At 33.1% G+C, this 27,539-nt stretch overlaps 2 protein-coding genes and 1 non-coding gene across 5 annotated transcripts in view; 2 read left to right on the top strand and 1 right to left on the bottom strand.

Moving 5' to 3' along the window:
• Window positions 1-15,401, top strand: part of Phlpp (PH domain leucine-rich repeat protein phosphatase) — a 56,022-nt gene extending 40,621 nt beyond the window's left edge. Inside the window, exons 6-18 of the mRNA XM_012371633.2 lie at window positions 3,081-3,238; window positions 3,591-3,737; window positions 8,426-8,573; window positions 9,923-10,048; window positions 10,209-10,362; window positions 10,505-10,565; window positions 10,750-11,004; window positions 11,134-11,343; window positions 11,751-11,913; window positions 12,095-12,378; window positions 12,736-13,578; window positions 13,806-14,046; window positions 14,860-15,401. Coding sequence (XP_012227056.1) covers window positions 3,081-3,238; window positions 3,591-3,737; window positions 8,426-8,573; window positions 9,923-10,048; window positions 10,209-10,362; window positions 10,505-10,565; window positions 10,750-11,004; window positions 11,134-11,343; window positions 11,751-11,913; window positions 12,095-12,378; window positions 12,736-13,578; window positions 13,806-14,046; window positions 14,860-15,318 — 3,249 coding nt within the window. The 3' untranslated portion in view covers window positions 15,319-15,401. The remainder of the gene's footprint in view (window positions 1-3,080; window positions 3,239-3,590; window positions 3,738-8,425; window positions 8,574-9,922; window positions 10,049-10,208; window positions 10,363-10,504; window positions 10,566-10,749; window positions 11,005-11,133; window positions 11,344-11,750; window positions 11,914-12,094; window positions 12,379-12,735; window positions 13,579-13,805; window positions 14,047-14,859) is intronic.
• Window positions 9,318-9,440, bottom strand: LOC136998300 (U5 spliceosomal RNA). Its single transcript, XR_010888894.1, has one exon. It is a non-coding gene; the product is annotated as a U5 spliceosomal RNA (small nuclear RNA).
• Window positions 15,402-18,083: 2,682 nt separating the features above from the next.
• Window positions 18,084-27,539, top strand: part of LOC105674904 (glycerophosphocholine phosphodiesterase GPCPD1) — a 13,595-nt gene continuing 4,139 nt past the window's right edge. The window contains exons 1-11 of one of the 3 annotated variants that reach the window (XM_067349938.1): window positions 18,084-18,262; window positions 22,212-22,330; window positions 22,436-22,644; window positions 22,929-23,098; window positions 23,195-23,373; window positions 23,540-23,677; window positions 23,750-23,860; window positions 25,537-25,690; window positions 26,087-26,240; window positions 26,391-26,616; window positions 26,966-27,043. In XM_067349938.1, the coding sequence (XP_067206039.1) occupies window positions 22,292-22,330; window positions 22,436-22,644; window positions 22,929-23,098; window positions 23,195-23,373; window positions 23,540-23,677; window positions 23,750-23,860; window positions 25,537-25,690; window positions 26,087-26,240; window positions 26,391-26,616; window positions 26,966-27,043 (1,458 nt within the window). In that variant the 5' untranslated portion in view covers window positions 18,084-18,262; window positions 22,212-22,291. Of the gene's footprint in view, window positions 18,263-20,435; window positions 20,731-22,211; window positions 22,331-22,435; window positions 22,645-22,928; window positions 23,099-23,194; window positions 23,374-23,539; window positions 23,678-23,749; window positions 23,861-25,536; window positions 25,691-26,086; window positions 26,241-26,390; window positions 26,617-26,965; window positions 27,044-27,539 lie in introns of those variants that run through there. The other 2 variants (XM_067349937.1, XM_012371572.2) reach the window with 2 other exon arrangements.

Below are 27,539 nucleotides of genomic sequence, written 5' to 3'. Positions count from 1 at the left end.
AATTTAGACTCTCGTGCTTCTTATAATTTTCACGATTGTTCTCCCTAAACGTGTAAAAGCACTTGTTTAACGGTTTACGTAATTCACACAATGAATTTATTCCGCACATGTCGAACGGTATACTACATTAAGCGAATTTGTATCTGACGTAGTAACAGTGCTGGCTAATTACATCTCATAATAATTCATGCGTACATGCATCATGCGGAATCTATTTCCACAGTTCATCACTCCTGTACATTCCCAACCATGCGCAGCGCTCTTAATCTAAACTCAACACCTTTGTTACGAAACATTATAAATTATATCACAGCGTACGTGTGTTTTCATATAAAAAGAAAGTAAAATCTTTAACATATACAAAATGTCTCCAAATTTGCTCGAATTAAGATACTATAACGGAAAAAAATTAAGTAATAAAAATCTTTGTGGTTTCTTATTTTAAATGTTTATTTAATTTTTGCACTCAAAAAAATGATCTTGCAATAATAGCTAAAATTTTCTAGGTGTAAAAAATTAACTAAAACAGATAAATGATTAGCAACTGTTGTGATATTGCATATGTAATTACTTAATCAGTTTAGATGACAGAAACAGAATATATATCTGTATTGTTTGTGAACTTTAAAAAGAAAGTTTCTCTAAAGCGCCTATCTATATAAGATCAATCACGTGTTAGATCATGCAATGAATAACATTTAGCAATGGTACCTAAATTTTTCAGAAGCTATTGCTAGAACATTACTGCTATAAATTCTGTATGTGACAAACAATGTTTTCACAGATACGAAAAATAGCGATACATTCTTGTTGCGATATCTAGAAATCTAACTACATCAGCGAAATATTTTTTTGAGTGTGAAATATGAGGAAAGATGATCGATTAAAGTTGATAGGCTACATTCAGATGGCTGTTTTTCATGAATTACGTGTAACATAGTATTAATGCTTGCATAGTAACGATTGCATACTTTAAAAAAAATAAAAAAATTGTGTCGTCTACTTATGCGCCTTAATTTACAATGAATATTTTTATAGATCATACACGTTACCTTATAATAGTGTGCATCAGCGAACACAATCTTTTGTTTAGCGTCAATGACCGCGATGACTTGTATTATGCGCGACTTATAGACAGATAATCGTAGCCTGTGAGTGTTAGTTAACTTTAAATCTTTGTTGTTTAAAATAATATATTGCAAAGATTTTTTATTACTTAATTTCTTGTAAACTTCTCCGCTATATTATTTTAAATCGCGAATAAAATAAGACTACTCTCTCTCTCTCTCTCCTTCTCGTTACGCCTTCTACATTCTCTTTTCACGGTGATCTAAGCACATCCGTTACCTGGAAACGTCATTTTATGTCGTTTTCTTCTCGTTTTCATATCACCACTGACGGTATTCTCGTTTTCATATCACTACTGTCAACCAGTCAATGCGAGCAATTTTTTTACATCATTTTTCTATTCACTCATCTTATTCTACTCTTATTTCTCTTCTGATAAATATTAAATTATATATTGAGAGAGAGGGGGGGAGGGGAGAGAAAGAAAGAGAAGGGAGGAAGATGCAAATTACTTTCCCTCGTATTTGATAACCGGAAATTGCGAATTGGCATTACACGACGATCGTGCTTGCTCATGCGACTCAAGACTTTCCCGCAATGACTCACAGTATTGCTCGCTTTTCCTCTCGTAATCCCATTTTCTCCTTTATCAACGATTTCCTTTAATGGCGGAAAAGACTTTGATCCGCATTTAAATTGCATTATCATGAAATAAAGAATTTTATACTGAGGATTTGTAGCATTAGAAAACAGTCAAACTTGAACGATTTTATCGAAATAAGAATGAGAATTGTTAATAAATCAAAAAATAAAAAGAACAAAAGCAAAGGAAAATCTAATTTCTTTTGAGAGAATGTAAAACTTAGAAGCAGAAAAATTTCTTAACCAAATACTTTATTTTTGACAAAAATAAACATCACGAAAATTTTAAGAACATTCAAGAAACGGCTAAACTTAAAATGTCTTTTAGAATATTTGCATTCCCTAAAATACAAAAGTATCTTGAAAATTAACGCGATGCGTAAATTTAATTTAATTTGCACGAACTTTTAAACTTGTATTCACAAACAGTTTCTGTTGTATTTAATTTATTCGCGATACATTCTGCTTTCTAGTGATATCAGTGGCGATTTTTCCGTCACATTGTTTTAGGACTCTTTGTGCGTGATCGTGGATGAAGCGCCGATAAGGAAACTTTGACTGACGTCTTCATTGTTCGGTTGAAAGTTTGCCGCGGACAATGAGACTATTCGTAATCGGCGCAACGAGCAGAACAATACTTGTCGGCACAAATATTGCTCGTGCATCAGCGCTATTTTATGTCGGTTTCTTACAATAAAGCTCAGCGAGGCTAAATGCATTATAATCTGTGTTTAACCCAATACAATAATTAAATTTGATGGAACATGATGGAATTATAGGATTAAAGTATCAAATTAAAACGTTATAATGCACGCGAAAGTGAAATTGGAGCATTGCCGTCAGCAAACTTTTAAACAAATTATTATGTTTCACCAAGTGAATTGTGCGGTTTATGTCAAGAAACGATCATATCAAGATGAACCGAGAATTTCGTTAGATAATTAATTAAATCGCGAGTGTGCTTTGTGCGGAACGTGTTCCCGCAAGACTATTCAGGAGACAATGCATATTGGAGATTTGATTGCTATCATGGAGGAATGCGATAAAGACGAGACTGTAGATATGGATTCCTTGGAGTTCGAGGTACACATCGTTTTACGGTTCACAAAAACTGCGGCAATGATCTAACCACTTGACTTTATTTTTATATATCTGTGCGCATCTATATTGCATGTTTATACAGTAATTAGTTTTCCGTTTGCGAAATGAGAGAAAGTCAAAAAGTAAAAGGATACCTTACTTTTCCTTGTATTTTTCAGCTTTTTATATATATTGTTATTTGATGAAGAATTTCTTGTAATAAAAACATCGAAAATGTATTTTTGACATATATTGATGTAATGTGTCATACGTTTTTTGTATATTTACAGGCTACGCAGCTGCCGTCATGTCCGAAGAAGTTGGACTTGAGCAAAGGAGGTCTGTCAAGAGTCCCTGACAGCGCGATTGCTTTTCCAGCGATAGAGGAGCTCGTATTGTGCTGCAATCAGATCACCAACGTCGATAACAATCTAAAACTTCTACACAGGTTTGCATGCACATTTTACATTTACATTAAATTGTTTCTATATCGAGTAATGAAAAAATTTATTTAACTCGTTTCTACATTGCTTCCGCTTCTCTTTAATTATTGTGCAACAAGAAACAAGACAGTAAGCAAATATTTTCTTCCCGCATTAGCGAAAAGATCCGATGCACGGTAACAAAAATAAAAATTAAATTAATTTTTGTTGCGGAAAATCAGATAATTAGAGCAGATAGATTCAACTCGTTCCGATAAGAACCAAGCACGAGTGTACGTCTGATAACAATGCGGCGAGACTACAAGGAAACTTTAATTAGTAGTTAATTCGTACGTAACTCTCCATTCCCTTGCGTAGGTTTCCTAAACTTCATGCCGTCCATCTAGAGAGCAACGATCTCCGCAGAATCCCGCGGGAATTGCTGGAGTTACCGGCATTGACCTATCTTAATCTCTCGGACAACAAGATCGAAATAATTCCAGCTGACATCTGCCAACTAGTCAAGTATGTACATGATGTTATTCTGTTTTTTTACTTATTCTCTTTTATTAAATCAATACGTGAAAGCGTCGAATGTTGTTGCCGCTTTTGCAAGATGCTAATTCGAATGTTAAGCTGTTGTGCTACAAATGGAAATAATCGAAAATTCTATTATTTATTATATATTGCTTGTTTTTTTAAAATTAAATCAGCTTATTATCTTCAAGTACAAGCAAATATGTTAACAAACACTCAAAAATTTTTATTCTTTTTTCTTTCAATTTTAATTATTTCCTTATTGAAAATTATTGCCACACGCCATTTAACGTCTCGATATTTCATTCAACGGAATATTAAAAGTTAATTAGTATTTAATTTTGATATTTATATTTGGGATCTATTTTGCGAGGAATCGATGTGGGGATTAATATACGTTAATACACGCTAAATTTTCCCTCCGTGCCGCCTGATTTATGTGCGTCAATTTAGGAGCACAATTAATTACCAACACATTAATCACCCGCTATTGTCGATCAGCGGTGATAACGGGCTTGTGCGGGTAATCAGCGCGCGCGCAATAATGATCGTGTAACACTGTTAACACTCCAGCTTTCTAAAGAACATATGGCTGTTGATATTGAAATAAATCCGAAAAATACGAATATTTATATGTAAAATATATAATTTGGGCAATATTATATAATAAGTAAAAACTATTTTAATTAAACAGCTGCGTAATAAGAAATTTTTACAAAATTTTAAATTAATCAAAATGATAAATTATTAAAAATATTTTTATTCATTATTCTAGTTCACATCACATTGCCCGTAGTTGTTTTTTACAAAAATATCCTGACTCTTGGTCCATTCTGTACTTTGAACTGCTCCGCATCATTGAACTGTTTTTTGATGTGCAAATTATGAAAGAACAACGTTTCTTATAATCGGATAACGCAAAAACCTAGTCTCGCGAGAGAGAGATCGCACAATCGAAACGAAGATTACGTAAAGTTTCTCGAAAACCGCTTTCCACAAGCCGGAAATGAGAATACCAGAGTTCTGTGGAGGGAGGAACTATGGGGTGTGAACACGGCGGTGACGCTGCACGCGCGCACATACGCGAGTCGGCAACAAACACACACACGTGGGAAGTAAAAGTACTTTTCACGTGAATTCGCCATAGATGAATTTAAAACAAACTTTCAGAGTTTAGTTTTGAAAATTATTTAAAGGCTTGATAAGAATTCTTTCCGCCTTTCTTTCTATTGTTAGATGAATTCATAAATAGTTCTATAATAGAAACCGTTCTTTCCGGCTTCGACTGTAGAAACGATGACAGCTTAACGCCGCATGCGTTATACTTTGACCAAATATACGCTTTATACTATTCGGGCCGACAATTTTACATTGGCAATTGTACGTGTTTTATTCAAGTCTGATCTTTTGAAGAAAATTTGACAATGGAAAACATTTTAACGACTAACAATGCCGCAAAGAAGTACGAGATTCGAGTCAAAGAGTTGATTTTTGTCACAAGTTAGAGTTTTTTTTAAGAGGATCACGAAATCCATTCATCAAAAATGAACTTGTTGAAGTCGAATACAGTTCATTCACGCAGGCATTCACTATTCCTTACTACTTCGCATGCGGCGGTTTCCACCTGAGTCGTCTCGCGCCACTGCCCCGACGTATGGCTCCTTATGTTGCTCAACCCCATTCTACGGCAGAAGAGGCTTTAAGGCAATTTTACACAATTCACTTTCAACGATCATTTCGAACGGGGCACTCAAAGCGAAAGAAAAGCGCAGTAATTTGAATTTAAAATTATACGACATGTGATAATATGCGGGAGCTTCCGTCGTCCCGGGTATATCTTAGTTGACCCAGATATGAGAACAAAAGGCTTTCAATGCTAAAGGATCTTAAAGAGAGAATCACAGAGATTTAGGTTTTTATAAGAGAGATTTAGGTTTCATCAGATAAATTTATTTTTTATAAGTTTCTGGTATAAATAGGCTTGCTATTTAAATATACGTGGTTAATAATGCAATTAATTTTTCTGTTTGAAAATTTCGCAAATCTCACGAATTGTTTAACAATAGCAATAATGCAATAATTATATTTTGCTAGAATTTAATGTGAATAATTTACAAACCTTGTTAATGAATCGGAACAAAATTTTGCAAGAATATTTATTACGTTTGTTAATATATATGAGCACTTTGTTAATATATATAAAATATTTTATGACTGACAATGTTTTTTTGTCAAATTTGTTGATGAAATTTTGCACAGATATATTCGGAATAAATAATAAAACAATCTATCTAAATGTTCATGGTTTTACGAATGTTTTGACACATGATTTATGTATCTTTAAAGCGCATAAATGCTTTTAAAATTATTTTTAGTCCAAAATTTGAACAGCTATTTCGATAAAAGCGTATTGCATATCACATGTTATACTAGAAGTATAATTTGGTGACGTTATTCGTGCGAAGTCGAAGCATTATACAAATGTAACAAAGATTTCTCGTCGGCCATCGCTGGTGCATGTCCGGAGCGAGCCACGACGCATTATCGCTTGGTCCCGCTTCGTACAGACAATTTCTGTTCTGTTACATCAGAGTGGTCAGCCAACCCATCCTCGGTTGTGCCTCCCTCTTTTTTCCTCAGACAGAAGACGGCATCCTCGCGGAATAAGTTCGCCTTTCGACCGATCTCTTTAGTCCTCGGAAGAACCGCCGCGAGTGTATACCTCTGGCGAAAATCGTGTCACGGAAAAGCGCAGAAATCGTTTCCGAGTCGCTGCCACGAGAAATTCCGCAGTCAAAAAAATTATGAATTTTTGTACTGATGATCGAAGCAATTATGAATGTGCAATTCTCAAAATTCGTACACGATTGTCGGATCGATGTTAAAAATCGAATTACTATGTCATAAAAATTTAATAATTGTGAAAATCTTGCATGCTAGTGTACGATTCGCATTTAAAAATTTATTTATAAATGGACAATGTTTATTAAAATAAAAACGAGGTCATGTCACCGATTGCGACATCGATTGCGATGAGTTCGGATATTCCATCGTTTCACCGCGTTCGAAAAGAATGCATTATTGATAAATATAATAAAGAAAATAAATTATTAAGAGACTCTTAATAACGTGCATTATCGATGTAATGCACTATCATTACAAATATTACAATATACGTAGCACATGTTTATTAATAAAACAACTCTGCAATATAAAGCAATATGCCATTCGATTAATATAATAAAATAACATAATTTTATAACATAATTGTTAAATATTTATAATGAAAAGTTTGATTATTTAAAAAATTTTCTACGCATTGCACACGCATGCTAAGGATAATTGAAACAAAAATAATTAGTGAAAATTACAAAAGAGAGAAAAATCTGCGAAATAAGGTGAAATACGTATAAAAAAAAGTGTTCTCTTTTAACAAGACTATCTTAATGATAACAATCGTCTGAGTTTACTGAAGAGAATACTCCAGATACTTAAACACTGCCTTGCTCTTACACTAGCGTGTGCAGAGCAACCAAACAGTTAGAAGTTATAAGTGGCAAAGCAGGTGAGAAACAACAAGTGCCCGCTCTAAAATGAGACGACAATAGTTTTACGAAGTGAACATTAACTACGTTAACGACATAATAATATTCATTCTATATAACTCGCATTTGTAATTCTTCATTTTTTTTTACTCTGTATTTTTATTGATAATCTATAATTACTTTTTTGTAATCAATTATAATAGCTTATCATTTAGTTATTTTTATAAACACAAAATATATAGTGTGCTATAATTGAAAATCTGTTATAATTTTTTATTATGTTTGTAAATTTATTATTCTTATTTTTTTTTTTTTTTAAGTAAAAAAATACATTTTTCTAAATATATTTTTAAGAAAAAATCTAAATTTAATTGTTTGAAACGCAAAAACATTATATTTTTATATATCGCATACATATATAAATTAAAATAAAGGTTTTAAAATTTGTCATGAGATTAAAGATGTACTGTGTGTGTGTGTGTGTGTGTGTGTGTGACAGAACTGCTATTGGTTTAATCGCAAAAATCGAAAGTCTATTCGATGACACAGTTGCTTACTGCAACGAAGGTTTTCACTATAATTCGAAACTTTCTACTCAAGTGCACATCCTGTGGGCGGCTCGCTCGTTTAGGTTCACCGACTCTTGTGTCCGAAGCTTCGAGATACAATTCGCAGTAGTCGCTAAAAATTGCGCTACAATACTACGCCGTAAAAACTATAATTTTGAATCATTATAAACCCATTTTAACAACTAAATTTTGTTTTATTAATATTTGCAGACCAATATTTATAAATCTAGTCTTTATAACACTTTATGGTTTCTTTGATAATATTTATTTTTGGTATTTATTTGTGATAAATTTTAATAACAGCAAGAAAATTGAAATAATTTGAATACAAGAAAAACCAAAGCAGAAAAGTCGCAAAGATAAACTTATTTTTTTTTATTAGATGTTGGAAAAACATGTTTTCTGTTTAAATTAAAACCACTTAAATTTTTTTAATTTTTAAATAGTAATTAACGTCAATATATATTTCTAAAATAGCACACGATGCATTTATTTGCATACTAATTTATTCACGATCTAATCTGTGTTTGTTAAACATAACAACATCATTATTATGTTACAGTCTAAAAGAGCTGATCCTTGACCGTAATAGCATCAAGAACCTACCAGACGAAGTGACGCGGCTGAAAAACTTGAGAAATATTTCTCTCGTCGGAAATTTACTCAGCACCGCACCATCCTTTTTCAATATGCGAGCGCTTGCGCTTACAGTACGTTAAATATTTTACATATTTAATGAATAGTTAAAAAATTTGGGCGTTTATATATATTTTTAATATTACCAGACAATTTTTGTCGCTTTTAGCATAATGAGTTAATGTTTTAAGTGAAACTCTCTTTTTAGAGGGATAATTTATAATTAAAAATTTTAATATTATATTAAAAGCGACAAAATAAAGAAATTGTCTGGTAATTAAAAATTACCTCATAAGAGCTAAGCGGTCTTTTTATCGATCCGTTTCTATTTAACCTCGACCTTCGTATTTATTTAACTACTCGAGCACGTGTCTAACATTCCTATTTTGACCACTGCGATACACAACACACACGTGACAATTTTCTCTGTATAATAATATTATTTTATTTTAAAAAAAAAATTTTTTTAAATGAATTCTGAAATCGAAAAAAAAATCTAATGGTAAGTTGAGAAAAAGAATTAAAATTTTAATTAAATAATATTAGCAGATTTTTCGAGCTCTTATGTATATAAAATATATTTAGTCTCTTTCTATTTTAAGAAAGAAAACATAAAAATTTATAACATTGTCTCAATCTCTGTAATAATTTTCTTCTGTAATTTTCAAAATTGTATTTCTCCATTTCGATAGAGAAGAAAGTTATACGAAAAAAAATATTTCAGAACTTTCTTCGGATTTTTTTATTAAAAAAAAAAATCCTTGTATTGAAACAGTTACTGATAGTTGTTCCTAAAATTAATTTTGTATTAAGTTTATGACCCAGCTTTCGCTAGGTACGGTAAAAAATTGGTTATAGACTCTTTAAAGTCACTCCTCTCCACGGAAATCTTTAGTAAAAGGCGAAAGATTTATTCGTGATTTGAAGAGAAATCAGAGTTAACATACTCACCCTTTTGCATACCTTTATGTCCTCACGGACATAATCTTACTTACAAGAAACTTGTCAACTTCAAAGACATCTAGTGGCTGTATTCAAAATTAGAAATATCTTCTTTTCCCCTCTCTTTCCCCTGGCTGAAGGATAACCCCCGGTGAAAGATCCTCGCACATACACACACACACACACACACACACACACACATGCGCGCGCACGCACACATATGCATACCAAGGATCTATCAGTAACAGGTTTACCACTGAAGACTTGTGAAATCTTTAAATAATCGTCAACTAGAGAAACGAATGTCCTTCTTATTATAATTTAGAAAACAATTTAAAATATCACTTAAACATTACTTCATTAGTTAGTATAATAATCTGTAGAATAGAAAAGTCTGGATCTTTCTTGAATTCTGAAAATCACGATTTCAAAATTTTTCAAATTTATTACACTTTCTATACGTTTATATAATAATCCGCAGGAAGTTCTGTCAAAGACGGATCATGGAAAATTTTACAAGGATGAAAAAGCCAATCATAGCAATTTACATAAGATCAGTCTAAGGAATAATCAGCTGAAGGGAAATATAATTTTGGGAAATTATGGCGTAAGTTTATATATTTTATAAAACTTTTGCTAATTTGTAATTTTTATTTTTTCCAATCCATCAATTGACAAATAAAGCCTCTTTATTTAAGTAATAAAATAAAAAAGTTATGACAAAGCAGTTTAGCGCTTATTATCATTTTTTCTTTTTGCAAATAAAGAGTTTGACGCACTTGGATGTCAGCGAAAATAGCATTGAAAAATTGGACATTAGTGCTCTGCAAGAACTGAGAAGCGTGCGCTGTGCGCGAAATCATTTAACGGAATTAACTCTTTGTGGTCGAAATCTCGTATCACTCATCGCTGGAAACAATAGTGAGTATAAATATATCTATGTTGTTACGATTATATGCTTTTTACCAAACAAAAAATTATTTGAAACAGAAACAATTAAAAAAAAATCAAGCACACTTTTTATTAGAATAACTAATTAAATAATTATATCATTTTTGCACAGAATTGAAAAAGCTAACTGTCGAACCTGTGCCAACTAATCTGGAGCATTTGGATGTTTCCTAGTAAGTAAATGTAATATACAATCACGTAAATGTTATTACGAATTGGATATTCAACAAAAAAGAAATAATAAAATATTATTAATTACATTTCTAAACGTAGCCAATTAATGATCGACTAAACGTGCTTTTAATTTAACGTTTATCACTTTTTTATTTCTATTTTGTGAAATCTCTATTTTTTTAGTAACAATTTAGACGCGTTACCGGAATGGACAACTGAATTGCCGGCGTTGCGCGCACTTTTCGCGTCGCACAATGCTCTCACGGCTCTTCCGGACAGGCTGTTGTCGCAACCATCAAGATTGGAAGTCCTCCATCTTCCTCACAATCGATTACAAGCCTTGCCACCTCCTAGAAGACCATTGAATATCGTGCATTTAACTCTTCAAGGCAACATGTTAACCACTTTGCCAACCAGTTTTTTTACCAACACCGAAAAGTGAGACATGAAACTATTTTATATATGCATATTCATGAACTATTTTACTATCTAAAGTAGATTCATCATGTTCTTTATCATAAGTTGCAGTAGATGTTGCGCCTTGTACTTATAAACTTTTTTTTGTAGGATGAAAGTTTTGAACCTTTCCAATAATCGGCTCTCCGAACTTCCGTATCGCGAAGAACTTGGCAAAAATCATCAGATATCGCATACCTTGGAGAAATTATACATCACGGCAAATTGCCTGACCGATACCGCTTTAGATGCTTTGGCGAAGTTCACGTCTTTGAGAGTTCTGCATATCGCTTATAATACCTTGGACACGCTTCCAGAAAGGTAAGCCTATTCAAATAAAGGATATAAAAAGGAAAACAATGATAATTCTATACATTATGCTTTCAGATATAATTAAATATAATAAATATTAAACTAATATAATATTAAATTTAAATATGATAAATGTAGAATAAATATTAATAAAATAATAATAAAATAAGTAAGAAATTAATACAAAAAATAATATATAATAAATAGAGAGATGTGAGAAAAATAAATTTTTTAAATAAATTGTTTTAAATAATTTGTTTACCATCTATTGTAGATTATTATTGTTCTCTCTATGTTCTTTAATTAATTGTAGTTGCTGTTTTGTTCAATTTTAAAAATTTTATGTTTATAAATAAAATATCTAAAGCTATTTATAATAATAAAATAATTAAAACTAATTAATGTTGGTTTTACAGTTGCATAGCTGCGTGGAATGACCTGGAAGAATTGGTGCTGTCCGGAAACCGATTACAGTATCTTCCCAATAATGTGGCCAATCTGGGACATTTGCACGTACTACGTGTGCATTCTAATCGGCTCCTAACGTGCCCTACATTCAGTAAAACCACTTCCTTAAAGGTGAGATTTTGGATGTACATACGTGAATGTTATTTGTATTCAGCAATTTGTGTAAACGAGATGCGGCTAATTGCCGTTCAAAATCTGGAATATTGCGTTCTCCGTTTATTTAACATTGCTACACTATAAATACGCGCGTGTATAAAAAAAAATAAAATAAAAATTTATCTATTTTGTTCAGGTTCTAGATTTGGCGCACAATCAATTGGACAGGATAAATCTAGCGACTTTAGTACCACCACAATTGCAGTTTCTCGATATATCTTGCAACTCCCGGCTACACGTGGATCCGCGACAATTCCAAGTCTACAAATCTCAAAGACCAATATCTTTAGTGGACGTTTCTGGCCAGAATAGGCCCAGTTTGCCGTCTTATCCGCATCAACAGGAAATTGTCGCAGCGGAGAAAAATGCCGAGCATCCGTGGCGATTAGGTTTCTCCGAGACTGCGGGCTCGCGCGAAAAGTAAGCTTGTCATTGAATTGCAGATATGTGTTAAGAAGTTATTAAGAAAAATACATGAATTATAAGGAATTAAAAAATAGAGGAAAAGACTGTTAACGCTATTTTCTAAGGAAGAAACATTTAAATGCGCATATTAACACATTGCGAACCGGTCATTTCAAATTGATACAAAGATCGATAAATACGCAAACATAATTTTTGCCCGCAATGTATTAAGAGCGTTTCCACTCGATTTTATAATAAATATACATATTTTTTATTTTTATAACTTTTGTATTTTTACTTTCCGGATTGTTCTCTTATAAATACCAGAGTGTATTTCTAAGAGTGAAAAAAATCTCACGTTTGTGCACGCAGGTTGTACATTTCTCAAGTACGAATGCCATCTTTTTGCAACGTCGAGGGTTTGTTCGGCATATTCGACGGCGGTTCCAATCAAGAGGCACCGAGCGCACTTCAAGAGATGATCCCCCGCCTCTTGATGGAGGAGAGAACAGTCCGGGAAACGTCGAAGGAATATCTGAAGTACACCTTGCTGTCGGCACACAGAGAGCTGAAGGAAAAGGGCCAGAAATACGGTATAGACGCGACTCTGGTTCACGTAGTGAAATTGCCGTCGCAACAAGGATACCCGAAGACCTCCACCAAATACTCTCTAAAGGTGGCCACATCCGGGGATGCCAAAACTGTTCTCTGTAGAGCCGCCGGTCCCTTGACTCTCGCCATAACTAAGAAAACTCAGTCGGTGAAAAATCAATTGGGCAACGCCGCCATGTTTCCGCTAGTGGTACCTGATCCAGTATTTGAGGAAGTGACACTGGAGGACGATGATGAGTTCATCATAGTCGCTAATCGGAGATTATGGGAGGTTCTGAGCGTCCAGGAGGCCGTGAGGGAAGCCAGAGCCGAGGCCAGTCCCGTTCTGGCCGCCAAGCGGCTTCAAGATTTGGCGCAGGCTTACGGAGCGGAAGACAATCTGAGCATAATTGTCGTGAGATTGGCGGGACCGAGCCTGGGCGACATGGATCAGCTTATGCGAGAGCTTAGGCATGCCGTCGGCAAAAATAGAGGGCAAACCGACGGCGTGTGTCCTTGTCCTTGTTGCATGCCACCAGCGGTGCACAAGCCACCGACGGCCTGCTGCTGTCACGCAAGCGAGGGTTATTATCTAAATGGCGTATTAAAAAATATAGTGGACAGGTAAGAGAGAGAGAGAGAGAGATAGAATGTGTTTTCAAAGATATGTTAATTAAAAGGAATCAATTATTGCTTTACAAAATTAATTTCTTAATTTTTGAAATTGGGAACTGGGTTTCTGTATTAGAAAAATCTAAACTTTTATTTCCTTTACTACTATAAAAAATATTTAATAATTTTTTTAGTGAAAAGTATGATATATAAAACTCATGTTTTTTTTTTATTTGTAGATCCAATAAAGTTCACGGTGGTTCCGGAAGGTATTATAAGAACTCTAGATCAACGCAGGAAAATGAAAGTCCTCCGTATAGAGACGATCGTAGCTCGCCAAGTGGGCAATCTGATCAAGCCAGTGATAGTACTTTTAAATCTCGTCATCCATCAGAAAGAATGTGGCCCGCAAGTGCGGCTTCCAGAGCGACGAACAAGGTCCATCAGAATGTGCTCATGAAAGAAAATGCAATACGAAAGGTAACATCAAGTTCTTTTTGAAAAAAAAAGATATAAACTGTCTAAAAAGAAAAAGAAATTTATTAAAGTTACAAAACAGTTTAATTCACACAATTTATGCAATATTAGGAAATGAAAATATTTGTAGCATTCTGTTGTAGTATTTTATGATTTTATCTACGTCAAATTAAAATTTTAAAAAATCATCAAACAAGATTTACAAACAAATTTATGTGTATGAAGTTAGCCCCACACTTTAATAAAATTAAAATTTGATATCTTAAAAAATAGCCGAGTTACCGTATTTACGTATTGTTAAAAATTGCAAAATTCGGTACTTCCGGTCCGGTTGAGGTGCAAACGAAATTCAAAGCGGTACAAATCGGTACAAACGATTCTCTTTCGAACTCCGTTGGCCGCGTTTCGATATCTTAAAAAATAGCCGATTTGCCGTAATTACGTAATGTCCAAAATTTTTCGATTTTCTCGTTTTTCTCAAAATCCAAATTTGTTAGGAATTTTTTTCAAACGGTACAATGTTCGGTACAACTAGTACAATGTAGTACAGTCGAGAAAAAATCATTTTTCGAAAAGTGTGGGGCTACTCGAAAAATTCAAAAATTTCGATTTTTTGGAAATCCGCGCGTGATTTCAAAAAATTAACTACGGTACAATTTGGTACAAAACTAGTACAATGCAGTACAATTTCGATTATTTTAATTTTATTAAAGTGTGGGGCTAACTTCATACACATAACAAATTTTTAAAAATGAGTTCTACGAATTGTATTGCATGTTAAACATACATTGTTCAAATCCTCTCTTTATCTTTCAGGTATCATCTTGCTTGCCGACGCAAGAGGACGCCGTCTCGGAAAGATCCGGTGCCCTCAGCGAGGAACAATTTCGTTGCTGGGAGTATATGCTCGAGCAAAACACTCAAATGTTGTTCGACAAAGAGCTGGACACATTGAAGAAGGCACCATTGCATCGCGGTCAGTCGAGGTCAACACCGCAGCTAGGTGGTAATTTGCCTTTCCTGTCAAAGAGATTCGGCAGCGCTAGATCCTTCAATCCTTCGCTGCCGCGGCCACCGGTCGTCCGTTTCGGCAGCGGACGAAGATTGCTAAACGGTGGACCGAACGCCGCCTATTTTGGCAGTCTGCAAAGACTGATGCCGTACAATCTTGAATACGACTTTGCCGTTATTCAGGAAAGAAGCGGTATGGACTCGTTGGAACAGGACGCATCAAGGATGCAGCAGTATTGGGGTGTAGCCACCACTGAATTGTAGATAAATATCATAAGGATCAAACAAGGACGAATGAGATATCTTGTACATACAGAGATTTATTAAGAGAGGCACGTTTAATTTTATTCTTCTTTTCTCGATTTATGCTCTATAATTATAAAGTAAGTATTTGTTAAGTATAAGAAACTATTTTTTATAAATATAGAAATATTTTTGTATGTTGATATGTAATATAGAATGTGTCCCAGAAAAGAGTGTGCTCTAATATAGTAAATTTATATTTGCTTAAAATAAGAGAATACTTTTTAATCTTTCGAAATACGTACTTGAGAAAAGCAATCTACTTATATAAAGATAAAAATATCTTACCGAAATCATAAATATTATAATATAAAAATTAAGTTAAATTCTTAAAGCAAAACAGAGATTTAGTTGCAATTTTTGGACAATTATTGCTGACAGCTGAGCAACGAGCTACTAAATGCATGTGTAAGCTTGTTTCACGAGTAATTATAGTTCAAAAATGCAATGCAATCATATCGCTCTGATAATGAATGACATTAAGATTAAAATTCAAGCAATTTATTTTATTAATAATATTTTATTAATAATATAATATTAAAATATTTTAAACAAAATATTTTATTAATAATATAATAAATTGTTTAAAATATTAACATATTGAATGCTGGTATACGCATTCTCTGGAACACTCTGTGACACTCTAAGATAATTGTACCTGAAGCTGACTGAATAAGTCAAGATATAGTGACCGTTGTTATCATAGCCGATGAACTTCACAACATTACCTATAAAACAGCATGGAAAACTACATGGAAAACAGCATTTAATGAGAATATGTAGCGCTTTTATATGCTTGACATTTTGTGTTCAATTTTTCCAATATTTAAAATTCCAAAATCTAAAATTTTGCAAATTTCTAAAATTTATATATTGATTAAAGACAAAATGTTGATTTTCTAATTTTATTTACATTTATTTGTTACTTCTTTTGGTTATTTATGATTCACATTTTTAGCCGCGAGCGTAAATGTTTATACGAGACCAATTTGCAATTTTTATTCGTTAAATTTAAAAAAAAAAAAACTTAAATTTTGAAAAGGATAAAATTTTGAAAGACTAAAATAAATAATTAAATGAAATAATACGTTCGTAAACTTTAATGAATTCTAAACATTATTTGTCACATTCTAATTTCCTGCTTATCGGCATGTCTGGACAAATGCGTAATCACTTCCTTCCTTGACTTGATCGTGACAAATAAACTCAACACTCAGCAATATTCGAGACACGCTAGCGTTCAGTCTCGTCTGCTTTTTATCGATTAATTTTTCCACGCCGGCCTTGAGAAGCATTATCTCATTTGTAATGCGCTATTACAACATTATCGCCTTGAATATTTTGTCTGCGTCAAAAAGGAAATCAGACCGTAAAAGATTACGTAAAATAAAAATTGTCGCTCTCGTATACACTGTACCAGAAGTTTTATAAATCAACGATAAGAAGGAGGAAATATTATTCGAAAGATTTAAAATGCGCTTAACGCGTAACATGTGATAAAGAAGGAACAAATAAATAACCGGTGGTGTTTATATCGATATTTATCACACAAATAGATTACGCAAAAAAAGGTAAATATGGGATTAAGAGAGTGTTGGATTTTTTTTGTTCGTTAAGTATTCAATAAAGTGTGAAAAACAAAATGTGGCGTAAACAAACTGCAGCTATGAGAGCAATAAGATTTTAGAACTGTTATTAATCAACACGGATCTCACACGCCAAGCTGCGAAGAATGCGCGATATCTCTACCTGATTACACATGCATTTTAACGATGTTGTCGAGATATCGTTATGCATTTCCCCGCATTTCTCGGCGATACTGCTAAAAATGAAATGGTACGCAGTGATACAGTATTTATAAAATTTTTATTACAGACTAAAAAACATCTCTCTAATGGCATATTGCCGCTGAAATTTAAATAGTGCCTACTATATTTTGTCTCTTTAATATTTTTATAATTTAACAAAAAAAAGTTGAACTCAATAAAACATTACTTAATTTTTTCGAAAGCAATATCAAATATTTTATTAAAATATTATATTAAAGAATTTAAAATATTTTATTAAAGAATAAAGTATAAAATATTATTAAATTGGCAAATTTATTTTGATACATTATATAATATTAAAATCCAATTTTTTTATTAGAATCAAAAATATTTTACTTAATTAATAAAGTCGTTGAATTATTGAATTTATTACGGAATATAAAAGGTTAAATAGCAATACGAATATAAAATGCTTGGACATTTTCTCTTTTTTTTGTATTACTGAGTATGTCTCTTTTATTTCTTACTATGGCAATATCTTGAGGTAATATAATGTAGCCTTCTCTCTTCGCCGGTTTTTTTTTTATTTAAATTTTCTCGTACCTATATATTCTTCCAATTCTTTTTTTAATAGTATTGATAAGTATATTGATATTTATATTCCTATCCAAGATATCGATGTTATATCACTCCTTAGCTTCGAATATTGATACCTGTAGATATTACCACATGTAGAGGGGCGCGATTTATTTCCACACACACATGTAGAACTGTGACGTCGTTGCTCTTGTGCATAACCAGATAACCGTGGAAGAAAAAGGAAAGGGGGGATAATGAAGTCGAGCATTTGCGTAACGCGATCGAAGAGCGACAACGAAGCTAGTTGCATTCGAACGTTCACGTGTATTGACGTGTGTGCCCGGTCTATTTCTCTTTTCTTCTTTTTTTTATTTCGTGCTCGTGATTCCAATTTGAAAATCGAACCAGTTGACTAAAACAAATTCGTTTTCGAAAAGAAGAAAATAAAAACTCAATTGCCAATGCTGGCGCGATCGAAAAGTTAGCGGTGATCAATAGTGTCTCGTGCACAATGTAGTCTGCTGGAAGTTAACACGTGCATGAATTTTTTTCATCAGGTAACAAAAGTGATAATAATTAAGATGAATATCTCAGGATCAAAATTATAGATTATCGTTACTTAAAACATAATTGTTTTTCTCAAAATTCTATATTTTTTCTCCAAAATAATATATTTCTCCTCTTTTTGTATACATATATGTTGCCATTAGAATCTGAAATTATTTTAACCATAATTAATTAGTTAAAACTAGTCGGAATTAAATTTAATCCATTTTTTTTAATTAACATTATAATTTACTGTTTATTTCTCAGTTGGAACACTAATAATGAATCCTATATTTGCATATTTTCTTCATTTTTAACAGAAATAAATTCAGAATAGCAATTCTTAATTTGATAATTAATTAAATATTTATAGGAAACGTCGGATATGCATATGTACTAGTAACATTTGTATAATGCACGTAAAAAATATTTTTTCAATGAGAAATGCTGAAACCTACTCCAAAATTATTTTGTTCAGTGCTTTAAAATATCATTTGCTTTTATTCTTAGTAAAATTGTTGAAGATCACGACGTCTAAATTTAGATGAATATTTATTAATCTATCTATATTTTTTAATCTCAGCCACAGTGCTTTATGCAAAGTGTTTTAAAATTAGCGCCGTTTTTTTATATATTCCAAGCAATCTGAATCTTGCACTAGCGATAATTTAGAAGCCATACTTCGTGATACTTTTTGAATATTTAGCTTTAAATATATTTATAAGATTCTCACAAAGTATAAGTATATTTAAAAAATTTACTTAAAATTGAACGAAGTAGTGAGCAAAGAATAGTTTATTGTGTCCGTGTATGTTTTAAATTAACAGTATAGCAGTTTCGATACACTGAGAAAAATGTTCTGTTTGATTCAACAAAGCGTCCGTTTGATTTCGGACGAAAGATAGATTAAACCAGAATTCTGGCTTGTTAAATCAAACAGAACATTTTTCTCAGTGTAGACTTTGAACCTTTGACAAGAGCAACGGGAAAATAAATCGCAGCTGACTGTCGCAAACAACTTTCTCAACTGTGCGTCATTTAACAATTACGATAGCAACGTATTAACGTTTTTGAAATACGAGATATCAATTTCTTAATCCGCGCTTAGATTAAAGTTTAATGATGTTTGTGTAAAACAGCCAATACAAAATAATAATAAATTAATTTAATTTTTTACAGATAAATTTTAATGTTATTCTTGTTGTTTTATATATAAAATCATTTATGTATTCAAAAAAAAGCCTCAGAAGCAGAAAAATTATTCACTCACTGTCTGACATTTCAATACACCATTTCTTTGGAATTTTTCGAGTTATACGGTATTCTTTTTTTTATAAGGAAGTACCTTGTATATCATTATACGCATAGAAGCATGATATGACTAATCATAACCGCATTTTTTTATACGTACATAGCTCTGATTATAATTCCCCCTTTGCTTCTGCACTTGATGCACATAGTTCTTATAACGAATGTTTTCCTGTCGAGTATTCATTTTCTATTTCTGATCCAAATATTTTAGTTTTCCTTGAAATATCCCCAAATTTATCATATAGGGAAAAAGAAAATTATTTTGACCGGAAACTTTTCCGAACGATTTTATGGAAAAATTAATTCTGATCGGAATAAATATTGATAATTACGCCAAAGTGGGAATTTCAAGATTATTTTTATATTTTCAATAATTCATAAAAAATTATTTAAAAAGAATTTTTTGTGTGCTGTGACGTCAATGAAGGGTGCTTATATAAAGGTTGCACAGTGGCGCTGTAAGACCTTGGGTCGGTTCTGTTTTGAAGGATGCTCTTTGGAGCAAAAAAAAAGATGCAGAAGGTGCATCTAAAACGAACAGAATTATTATGCTGAGTTTAGTACATTGTTCATCTGAAAGTAAACAATCGAGCAATTAATTTTTGCGCAACGGCCACTTTTTTCAACATTGAAGGGTAACTATTTCCAGCGTGGATTAACTTTAACCAACGGTTAAAACTTGTCGATAAATTGTCAACATGAATGGAATATTGTCATGAAAGAAGTTTAAAAAGTTAAAAATTTTTTTCTTTTTTTATGATAATATTTTATTCTTTATATTAGCAATTTTGTCGACAAATTAAACTATCAGTTACAGTAAATCAAGACTGGAAAAAGCCACCCTTATTGAATTATTTTGTCTATGGCCGAAGCGTCCACTGTACTACAGCGCCATTATGAGTCATCATTCGCCATCGTTCTACACAGCTCCATATTCGTTACATTTTCGTATCAGTGTGTTGTCACGTTTTGTACGTTGAGGTGAGAGTGCTACGAGTCACGTTACGATTATGTCGAGTCGCGTGAGGAATCCGAAACGATTGCCACAGGCATTCGTAAAATAACGCTAATTGCCAGACAGTGATCATCAACGACGAAAGATTACTGGGACAGCTGAACAACTTGAACTCATATAATAAAATTGGCCAAATCGAGACTCACCCACGTTGTAAGTAGCTTTGTTGCGTTACATCAACGTGTGTCCGGAAAGCGTCACGAAAGAAACAAATTTTATTTAAACTCTATCTTGAGCTTGAAGGCTCGAATCATCGAGAATCACAACCGAAGCTCTAGGAAAGTGAAACTTTCACAAATGCTTGTTCATGATAATTCCAAGTTTACATGCCGACGCAATCGATATTCAGAGAACAAAATTTTCGAATACTTGCCCACTGAGGCATCCATTGTTTCACGAAACTCAAAGTCCACCGAACTTTAAAAATTATATCGAATTTATTTTCAACTTTGAATTTCGAAAGTCATGAGTATAGAATGTTATTATGAACTCCGTTTTTTGGCGTCATTCGCGAAGAGAATTCTCGCGTCCAAGTCTTGCACGTCATAAATAGCTTTGTTTGCATCATAGCAACGCAAAGCGTCGCGAGAGAAAATAATTGTTAAAATTGCATTCTACGATATTTAAGAAACTCGTATAATTCTCATGAACTCCAATTAAGGTAAAAAAAAATAAAGCATTCTCGTTTGTTAGGTAAAATAGATACACGTGTATTTATACGCGCAAATTTTTTAAGACCAATATTTTTTAATCTCTTTTTGATAATTTATGAGCAAGCAATTTTTTGCGTCGTTGTGTTCGTGTGTTGTATCGTCGCGTGCTGAAAATGTCGGAAAACATCAGCGTCGACTTTCACCGATACATAACAAACCGTTTCGATTGTATTTATCTGTTGATTCTGCACAAACAAAACAAATTCGCAATCTTGCGAATTCGCATTTTTGTAAATTTAGAATTTTTTAATATTTTGTTAATTGACCTTATTCAAATTATTTTATAAATCTCTCATTTGGTTAAAGCACGTGGATTCTTTTTTTCTCTCATCTATTTTTCTCCTAATTTTTGAAAGTATCCTTTTCGCATTATTTTGCATAATTTTGCATTTTTTGAAATGACCATTTGTTTTTTATAAAATTACAACAAATTGCTTTAATCATAAGTATCCAATATACTTGATAGGCTCGATGTATCGCATTGTGTTGATTGAATAATTTGCGAAAGTCAGCACATATTATATGCATATGTATCGGAGAATAAAGTGTAATCTGAGCAACTGTGAGAGAATTGTTATACTTATAAGTTTTTAGTTATATATTAAATTATTTGATATAGGAAGATTTGTGATAAAAATCTTTGATGGCATAATTTTTAGGCTAACAAGTAGGAAAGATATTTATTTTCACCTCTGAGATTATTTACAAACTCAAATAAATAACTTACCCATTTCGAGTGAATAAATATTAAGCTATTATACTTGAGTATTGATCATCAAACCATTTAAATAGCTTACGATAAATTGTATAGATAGAATTTTAATAATTTTATTTGAACACGTCTTGAAATATAAAGAACTGAAAACTAAAGCAAAATCTTTGAGAGGAAAATATGGTAATAAGTAATGATTACATTTTTAGATAAACGAAGGGGGAGAAATATCAAGCAGACATCACGTGAGCCTAATCTTATCGAAGTGGCGGTCACACACAGTTCAAACATGAGGGGATCTAAAAGAGATTGGGTTTTTAGAGTCCAGGTAATTTACAGACACTGAAATTTTTGCTTTAATGTGCTTGTACAATATAAATGCAAGTATTTTTAACAAAATATTTAACGTCTATCTCTTGCTTTAAATTTAAAGGTACCTAATCTGGATAAAAATGAAGTCATCTACGTAGTTGGAAATCTGCCTGAATTGGGTGCTTGGAATCACAATCAGGCCATCCTCTTGTCACAAGAACATAACAGTCGGAGGGAGTCTCCTGTAGTGTTTGACAGTAATAGTAGTGGAGAGTTTTACAGCGATGATGCAGACAATGCAGCTGATGGCATGTTTCATAGCGAAGAAGAGTAAGTACGAAATGGAATAATATTATTGCAGAAATAAATTTTTTTTTTTTAGGTATTTTTTTTTACAAAAATAAATTTGTATTGATGCGCGTATCAACAACACGAAGAACAAATAAATTTATTTCATAATTTAGAAGAAACACAAATATTTGTAATTAATAAATATTATTTTTTTTTTTATGCTAGAAAAACATAAATGATGTTAGAAAAACATAACACCACTGATTTTGTTGATTGTTATTGCTGATAATTTCGCCAATTACATTGTAAAACTTATATTTTAGAGATGGACGAATATTCTCGCAAAAGGTTGCTCTTCCCATTGATATTGATATCGAGTTCCGATACTTTATTGCTGTTATCTGCCAATCAAATGGCACTAAAAATTCGGCCAAAACTCTGATTATTCGCAAGTGGGAAACTCATATGACACCACGAATGATTCGAAGAAATAGTATGTATACATTTAACAATATTTCCTTGATAGCTTAATTCTCGCAATATATATATATTAAATAACGTTGTTATAATAAAACAATTTACTTTGCAGCACCGAGCAATTTTGATAATGATATATTGCCTGATCCTGATAAATTTGGCTATCACAATAATTACAGCAAGATCGAACGAGGTTGGCTGACAGATGAAACTGTGATACAATTTAAACTTTTTAACAATCCTATTAAGCTCTGGAAAAGCCGACTACAAAACAGAAAAGTTCATATTAAGGTGTGTTATAACGCGATCCATTTTCTATTTTTATTCTCTAACGTTTTTTTTACTTTAATTTTTATATTTTAATAAAAAAAAAAAAGAGGAAATTTATGCTTGTTGCATGAAGTTTCTTCACTTTATTTTAGTTTCAAAATGTATAATAGCTTATATTTAATTACAGATGACACCTGTAAATCTAGTTAGACATAATTCATTAGAACTGCAACAATTTGGAGGCGACTGTGTTGACGATAGTCTTTCCATGGATACGCAAGATATTATTGATCAACCCGCTTTTACCAGTATTACAGAAATTGCTGTGAGTAAATGCTGTGTTTTTTGAAAATATTTTTTTTCTCGAGTAAAATCCTAAACTGACATGCATTTTCAGGTGATGAATGATGAAGAGGCTAGACTAAAGTTCCAGGAGCAGTTCGGTCGCCCGTACAATGAAGACGAATTTGTTATCTTCAATGTTGCCGTTCGGTATCCTGAAACAATAGTAAGTCTTCACGTGGAAGGTCTCATCGAAAGGCATCATATACACGATTAAGTGAAAAACCGTTGGCTAGAATTTATTGCTTGCATTGCTTGCGATTTTAGCGAATGTGAATTTTAATTCTGTATTTATCAGTTCGCAGTTTGTACTTGTCATGCGTTCAAGAATATCATTCATTTCTCCGACGCAACTTGGTATCACGATGACATTAAAAATACACTGGCGTTTTCCCCGTTCGATATTTTCGCAAAATTCTTTACTCTCGTTGAACTTATCGGGGAAAATCACACGCAAAGTGATCAGAAAATTAGAAAGAAAAGAAAAAAAAAAAGAAATCGTTGGCATGGCAGAGCAATAAATAACCGGTGGTGATTCACGAAACGAGTTAAGCACACTAAGAATACGCATTGACCATACCATATGAGTTTTCAGTAGACCACGAATAGGCCGGCTACGTCTCCTCGTGCGATTTGTTCGAATTATTTGGTAAATGATAATTAAACTTGTCCAGCAGCTATCTTCCTCCTCGGAAATGCCAGCGAAATGCGACGTGCTCGCGTGATGTCCGGTCCCGAGCAACACGAAGACGACCTGTTTGGCTTGTACAAAAGCAAGACCTCTGGTGCAAATGATGATGCTAACATACAATCTGATGTATCGATGCTAAGCATCGTCTACCACTTTACATCTGTGTCACATGACATCACACAGAGATATGATGGTCTTGATTGTCGTTCACCCTACCAGACCCATCCTCAGGCTGGTCTCTCGTAAATCGTTTCGCGTGTGACTTCTCTTTCTTACACCAAATCAACATCCGCTAGACGATTAACACGACAAGTCGTCGCATTTATTCCAGTTTTAAATAACCCGAGCCTTATTTCTATTGTATTCTTTTCGGCCGCTGATTTGTCGATATACGCGAGTCGCAGCCATTCCGTAAACTCCTAAAATATTTGCGATATCAACGCTATCACATCTCATATCCATCTGTGTGCGTCGAAAATGGTGAGATTCCCATCACTCCTATTTCCTTTTAGTATACTACTAATATTTTCTAGCTCTGACCAACTTCTGTACCGTACGTGCCACCGCTGCGCGGCCAATGCCAGAATCTATGCTGTCAGATACTTCTGAATCCGAATTGCAAACGTTGCTGACTTGCTTTTTCTGACTTATTTATTTCTATTTCATTATCTCTCTCTCTTTCTCTCTCGAAATTCAACATTGAATGATCTCGGCAGGTGTTGCGGAATACGCGTTACCAGGCAGTATACAACATTTGACAATTATCGAACCGGTTCATTGTTAGATTGTTAGAAATTTGTTGCTCTTGCCTACCAACGATTCAATCAAATTTCTATGCTGTGAAGTGTAACGGAAGCTTCGGACGATCAAGCTTCAGCTTGACCGAAGAATATTCGCGGGTTAACGATATCTTATTGTCTCACGTTTCAAGACAAATCGTTTGTTGTGGCAATGAAAGAAACAAAATTCTTAATTTGCAAAAAGATAGCATGAAACATTATTATTCTTGATTGCCTGTCATAGGACATGGTTAATATTAAAGTAAGCACGAAAAAATGGATGAGCTAAAGTTGTTTTAAAAGAAGCATATTGGTGTTGTTCGAAATACTTGAGCCTTTTCCGATAAAGCATTAAACAGACTGTTTTTCCAGGCATACTTAGTGGACTACTACGTGTACAGCTCAAGGTGTTTCCAAGGAGAACCACCAAATCACATTGGTTTCAGCTACATCTTGCCTAGCACTTTACAACCCAGCGTCGGACTTCTGACCGTACCGATCACTAGTACAAAGCACAGACCCATCGGTAAGTATATATTAATATTGGAAAACGTGACAATCTTTTTTATTTGCCAGAAAATTGAATGACGTAAATTAGAAAATTATTTATTCACTTTTATATAAGTGATCTCATATGTGTTGTCTTTCTATACAATTGTTAGATTAATTGTTGGGATCTTTGAATATCACACAAGCTTCTTTTGAACTTGTATATATTAATAAGATAACTTTTCCTATTTTACATGTTTACACCACACCTCTTTTCTCTCTTAACTCGTAAAGAACACAGAACAATATATATATTAAGATAGGATACTCGCTACGCTCCTATTATCTTACGGTCTTATAGATGGCGTCACATTATCCATCACCTTAATATAAATATACTCATATTTCAACAACAATAATTGTTATATTATAGGACAATTGACGGTAGAATACGTCGCTATAAAACCAATTCCGGATTATCCGTGGGACATGAGCATTTCGTACGCAAAGCACTGGGAACAACGATGGTCAGGTTTGGACGTAGGACACAGAGGCCTTGGCACATCTTTCAAGTTTGAGACGAAAAAGTAAGTTAATGTATCATGTATATCCAACACCAAAATAAGATATGATCTTGAAAGAAAAAGGAAAGAAACCAAATAAAAATTTACGTCAATTTAATTTAACTCTATTCTTACTTCTTAAGATTTCTTTTTGTAAGCAATGATTTTTTACAGCTGTGCTAACGTGCGCGAGAATACGGTAGCATCTTTGAAGACTGCATCGCATCACGGTGCAGACATGGTCGAGTTCGACGTTCAGCTCTCGAAGGACCTTATACCTGTAATTTACCATGATTTTTATGTGTCCATCTCGATGAAACGTAAGAAGCAGATAGAGGCGATGGACATGCTGGAGATACCCGTCAAAGATCTCACTTTAGAGCAACTGCATCTACTCAAGGTATTAATTAATACTGACTTCTCATACCTCTTGTGTCATGCATTTTTAGTATTTTTGAACATGTTTATGCATTTATGTTTTATATTAGTTTTCTACGTAATGCGATATATAAATTATATATTATAAAATATACATGAAGATCAAATTTTAACATGAAAATGAAAATTTAACGATGAAAGCAATGGAATACATGGGAATGCTATGATGTCTCGCTTTTCGTGTTCGTTGTTTCTTGTTAAAGGAAAAGTAGATTGCATCGAAGGACTATGTCGTCCATCAACTCACTCATATAATAGTTCAAAAGTGCAACATGCTCTCTCGCATTTCTTTGTTTTTTAATATTCGACAGGATTATTGTTATCCGGAAGATTCATTGGGTAAGGTGCTCTATTTCGCTGATAAAGCTGAGCAGGGGGTTAACAGACTGGTGAGCTTTTATACCGCTTGAGGTCGGCTAACCTGTTGTCAAAAATTTATAATCAATAAACTTTCACTCGACTTGCATGCTTTCTGTAAAAGCAATCAAATACGTCAACTACTATTGCTATTGTCAAAAGCGATCTTTTTTCTTCACTATGCGATCATAGCGCAATGTTTCGCTTTTCTTAGAGGCTAAAGTTGAATGTTCATCTGAAAGATTCTTTCTTCGAGAGTGTAATTTTCAATAGTAAAGCTCGCCGATAAGTGATTGATAAAATCGATTCTCAATAAATATTTATTTTGGACATTCCTGCGATTTTCGACAGTAAAATTCCGGCAAAGAAATCAGAACTACAAATAGTTTTACGCTCGTTTAAAGTTTTATTATTGCAAATTACTCTCGAAAAAGCAAACTACATTTGATAAACATTCAATCCGATAGCTTGTAGCAAATCATAAGATCTATTCAATATGAAATCATTGTGCAAAAAATTGAATAAGCG

Source organism: Linepithema humile, chromosome 2, assembly GCF_040581485.1.
Source record: "Linepithema humile isolate Giens D197 chromosome 2, Lhum_UNIL_v1.0, whole genome shotgun sequence".
Taxonomy (NCBI): domain Eukaryota; kingdom Metazoa; phylum Arthropoda; class Insecta; order Hymenoptera; family Formicidae; genus Linepithema; species Linepithema humile.
Note: the sequence above shows the minus strand (reverse complement) of the source record. Positions and strands in the feature narration are given on the sequence as shown.